This window comes from Channa argus, chromosome 22 (assembly GCF_033026475.1).
Source record: "Channa argus isolate prfri chromosome 22, Channa argus male v1.0, whole genome shotgun sequence".
Classification (NCBI taxonomy): domain Eukaryota; kingdom Metazoa; phylum Chordata; class Actinopteri; order Anabantiformes; family Channidae; genus Channa; species Channa argus.
Genome location: NC_090218.1, coordinates 6,484,005 through 6,488,565, shown reverse-complemented (window position 1 = coordinate 6,488,565; position 4,561 = coordinate 6,484,005). Strand labels below are relative to the sequence as shown.

Sequence of the window (4,561 nt, the reverse complement as noted above, 5' to 3'; positions counted from 1 at the left end):
AGTCAGATTTCACAAATCAGATCTGTGCCTCCATTTTGCTTGATACAGCGTGTGATGGCTAGAGGTGAATTTACACCTTTGTTAACCTATGTCAGAAAGTGAAGCAGTGCTGGCATCAGCACTCAATCTAAATCATAATAACTAGAGAGCACAGGCCAAAAAAAGTGGTAATAGCCTCGGAGCAGGTGAACCCGAACCCCATTAACTACAAGATAATGAACTAAAAACGTGCCATTATGCTACGTGTAATGGTCCAAGCAGTCATTATTAGCCTGCCTCTCTTGCTGTTTGTTTTCATTTTGTGGGTCACATTAACAGGTTGGACTTGATTGCAGAGGTGGCACAAGTACACAAAATCAACAAAAAAGTGTAAGTACTTCCCTAAGAAACAGTTTGCTCTTGGCATCAGTCTGAGTAACTGATATCGATCTATATCTATATATGTTTTTCTAAACACTGTTGAACTTGATAGTCTGATGTGCCTCATTAAACACATTAAGTGAAACTCTAAAGCATTACTTAAATTACCAAAAGTAAAAGTACTAGATAGATATGTACTTATTATCAGCTGCAATACTAGTGATGTTTGCAGTCTAAACATCACCAGTACTGCACCTGGTAAAGGTGACTGTGTTTAACCAGTTTTTATTAAATGTACTTAGAATAGTAATAATGTAATAATAATAAAGTATAAAATATAATCAAATACTCAGTTCAACATTAAGCTTCTGCCAAGGAACAATAACTATCAAAAAAATGTAGTGAAGTAAAATGTACAATATTCCTCTCAATTGTAGAGTAGATGATCAATGTGAGAAGCGAGGGTATTTTTCTGTCCTGTAGAGGCCTGTCTAGCTTTTCTCTCATAATCTCTGTTGCTAGATTGATTGATTGATTGATAATGATGAGGTGTAACCAATCAGTAAGAAATGGCCGCCATTCATCACCACAACTGAAAAATATAGTTAATTCAATAAAGAGGTCATACTAATGGTGGTATTGCAAAAAGAAAAAACTGTTTAATATGAGGTATACATTGCTGGCTTGTTGCTCATAACTTCTTTAGCAAATACTTTCTGTAATCCAGACAAGCACAGGCAGCATGACCACAAAAACACAAAACTTCCTCCCAACACATGGAATCTGACAGAGCAATAAACGGTGTCGTTTGATAAATCTCCACCGACAAAACTCCTTTTTTTTCTGGTGTCAGTTAGTGTGAGACAATTCAATTGCAACACTGAAACTGACTTAAAGGGGGACAAGTAACTAGTAAAAGTAACACTGTAACACTGTTAATTCATTACTACAGTACAACATGGCTTTAAAATACCATAAAAACATAGCACAATTTTTCCAATTGTTTTACAGGCTCCACAATGTAAACATCAGCTGCTTTTTCTAAAGGCACAAGTTTGTATTGTAGTGTGACTGCTGATGGTAGTTGTTTTAATAATAAGTAGCAGCTCTGAGAACACGTCCTCCTGGATATAAAGTGCCACAACCTATAATACCTTTTAGCCTTTATATAGTAAAACAGCATTTCAATACCTTTATGTCTTCTTGTACCTGTTCAGGCAAATTACACTCTTATTCAAATAATATTAACTCACTGAGTTTAGCTGCTGGATCTTGGAGGATTCTAGAATTTTTCAAGTTTAATGAAACAATTATTATGTTTGTGGAATTGTATCTTAAAACGCTATTAAATGTCAGAGAGGTTGGCAAAGATTGATAAGAAAGGAATTGTACCCCGATTCATGAAACACTTTGACACAGTCAAAGACAAGAGCCAAACGCTAATGGGAAACAAACAGGGGATTGCAGAGATGCACTGTGGAGGCGGTTTGAACAGATGTAAATGGAGATGGGCTGTGGGAATACAGAGGCAGACATGGGGGAGAAATAAGAAGATACAAATTCAGGGGAAAAAAGTTCAGAACTCTGTATGTGGGTGACTGTAGTCTCGGCTGCCTGCTGGGCTGTCACTAGGCTTCATAAAGATGCCCTCCATAGCCTTCCACAAGTTGTGCTGGTTGGTGTCCAACATGGCGTGAACCTCCCTCTGACCGTGGATTGGTCGTCCGTATTGCTCCCCCGTCACTGAGAGAAGTGCATCAGTGGCCCTGTGACGGAAGCGGACAGCCTCCTCCCGCTTCCAACCAGATCCCCCGCACTCAACTATCCACTCATCCAGGTGGTCCCCTTCCCCTTCCTCGCCAAATGCACTCACCTCCTTTAGAACACAAAGAAAATAGGAAGGGGTAAGCATTCTTGGTTCCAATTTTCAATCCCAGGCATAAATTGTACTTGCTTGTTTTTAATCTTTTATCACATTCGTCCTTTTTACTTATAAAAAAAAAAACATGCATTAATATTTATCAACCCAGATAGTCCACCAAAGATCAGTATAGCCTCCTCTATATTGAAGGGTGTACTGATACCATTGATGATATTGTAAAAGGCCTTTTCAGTGGCTAAGGGGGCTCAGTGTAAATTTTAAAAAAACACAGCATAAAACTGGTCTGGTTTAAATACCCAAACGGAAATATCTATTATTAGCTAATCTAACTATTTTAATACCCATCAAATTGAGGATCTTGCATCACACTGACGCAACTCTCCTGTGAATAAAATTGTACCAATATTGTCTACAATAACCTACTACACCGAGTGATGCTAAAGAACCTCGGTGTAATCAGCATATCAAAATGTGTGACAGTTGATGAATTTCTATCATCTCGCGGAACACACCTTCTAACCCTATTACACTTTGGAAAGACAGTGTTTTCACACTTCTTCAAGACAGGAAAGGTTTTCAATGACCCAAGGCTGTTATGTTTGTGGTTTCCTGAAGTGTAAAAGCTGCTGTCAACTCAGGTCCCCCTCAAAATGCTGATCTAAGTTTCACTAAATGTGAAAGGAAAACTCTTGGTATTTAATATCTCTATTACAAATAATCTCTCTGTGGCTTTCACTTTAGCAGGCCAGTATTGATTTACCATACATTTCAACAAACAAAAACGAAAAATATGCCTGGAAATGTCACACCCACCTGGTGAGAAGACAAGGGAGAGGTGAAGTAATGGCTGTGCAGGTTACGGCCTGTGTTGACATGGGTAAGGCGGATCGTCTGCCCACATTTAACTGCGGTGCCTCGATGGCAGAAAGTGTCTCTTGTTCCTCGGACACTCCAGTAGCTATTACTGTCTTCAACTGCAGTAACTCCTGTTACAGACTGCTGCCCACTTCCTGTCTCAAACACATCAACACACACCGTAAAACTATTACTTAAAGAGAAATAACACGAGGAAACTAGGCACACTTTATTTAAATGATGAAGGATGTTCAAGCCTTCTTATCTTTGAAGGCTAGGTGGGGGATCTGAAAATTGTGTTTTAATCACAATCTGGGTTTTTTTTCTTTCTATTTTTTTTTTTCAAAATTACAATTATCTTCCGTAATCCAAACTGTATATTTTGCCATATTGCTCTTTGTTTGTTTTTTGCCACTGCAAAGATCCGTGTAATGAAGGCTCTTTGAAACTAATCATGTTAAGTTTGGAAACAGAAGTGGAATGACAAAATTCTACAATTTCTCAGTTCACCTGAAATATAAAATGGTTAGGATGCTCTTCCCTCACCACAACTAGACTTAATATCTACACCTGATCTTGTCCCTTGATTTTCTCTTGTCCCTGAAAATGGGCCAAGCAAGTTATTAAATTCTTTCAATTGTAAAGATCAACAAAGAAAAGAACTGATATTGGACCTAATCATCTTTGACCCTTGGTGGACCTTTGTTACAGGCTAATGTCAAAGTAAGTAAGCTAAAGAAGGCCTGACAATCTACCACCCAGTTCCATAATTTGAAATTAAAGAGACCTAAAGTTTGAATTTCTTTATAAAGGAGGGCACTTTGTTGACCAGATTGATTATGAGACTATAATAACGGACAGACATTGTTAATTAACTGTTAGCCTAACTACCTGCCTCAGATCGCCTTTGTACGTGATCCGAATCAGACTGTCTGTTTTATTTTCACAAGTGGGTGATTGTAGGCCACGTTAATGCAACTATCATGTAACACAAACCATGTAACTGTTAATGTTTAGTCATGATTAGCCTAATGACAGGAAACTCACCGGACCCGTAGCGTACGTCGTGCGAGTGTAGTCTCACATTGTGCTTTAGATTTAATAGTTTAACAACTGATCCACATGTCACAAAACTCAGTTCTGTACTTAGTGACAAGTCGAATATACAGTATAGCAATATTAAAATAGCAGGTAGGAAGCGAGGAAAAACAGCACAAGTTAAATGACCCATTCCTACTAAAGCTGAGCCGCAGCCGATCAATCTGTGTTTGTATTATTTTTTTTGCTACGTCATTAAAGCGGTGCACTTTTCCTAAATGAAGATCAAGACACAGCGCTCCCAGCGACTGGGAGTGGACACTGCACGGGTCTACATTAGGTTTGGGGTTTCTTTTGGGTTTCTTTGGCGTATTTTCATATTTATGTTAATGTGCAAATGTTCGCACTAAATATTCGGTCTGTTTA

General features: G+C 38.4%; 1 protein-coding gene across 1 annotated transcript; it reads right to left on the bottom strand.

Moving 5' to 3' along the window:
- Positions 1-994: 994 nt before the first annotated feature.
- On the bottom strand, positions 995-4,410 carry sdf2 (stromal cell-derived factor 2). The gene is made up of 3 exons (XM_067491578.1): positions 4,145-4,410; positions 3,056-3,252; positions 995-2,236 (listed from the first exon to the last, which is right to left on the bottom strand). The coding sequence occupies exons 1-3, from the start codon at positions 4,326-4,328 to the stop codon at positions 1,937-1,939; spliced, it is 681 nt and encodes a 226-aa protein (XP_067347679.1). The 5' UTR covers positions 4,329-4,410; the 3' UTR covers positions 995-1,936.
- Between the last annotated feature and the right edge of the window lie 151 nt (positions 4,411-4,561).

Excerpts from the sequence above, each read along its gene's own strand:
- sdf2 (XM_067491578.1), bottom strand. The coding sequence starts at position 4,328 with ATGGGTCATTTAACTTGTGCTGTTTTTCCTCGCTTCCTACCTGCTATT. Across the intron at positions 3,253-4,144 it reads CGACGTACGCTACGGGTCCG|GAAGTGGGCAGCAGTCTGTA; the intron begins GTGAGTTTCCTG and ends TGTTTGAGACAG. Across the intron at positions 2,237-3,055 it reads CTCCCTTGTCTTCTCACCAG|GAGGTGAGTGCATTTGGCGA; the intron begins GTGGGTGTGACA and ends TGTGTTCTAAAG.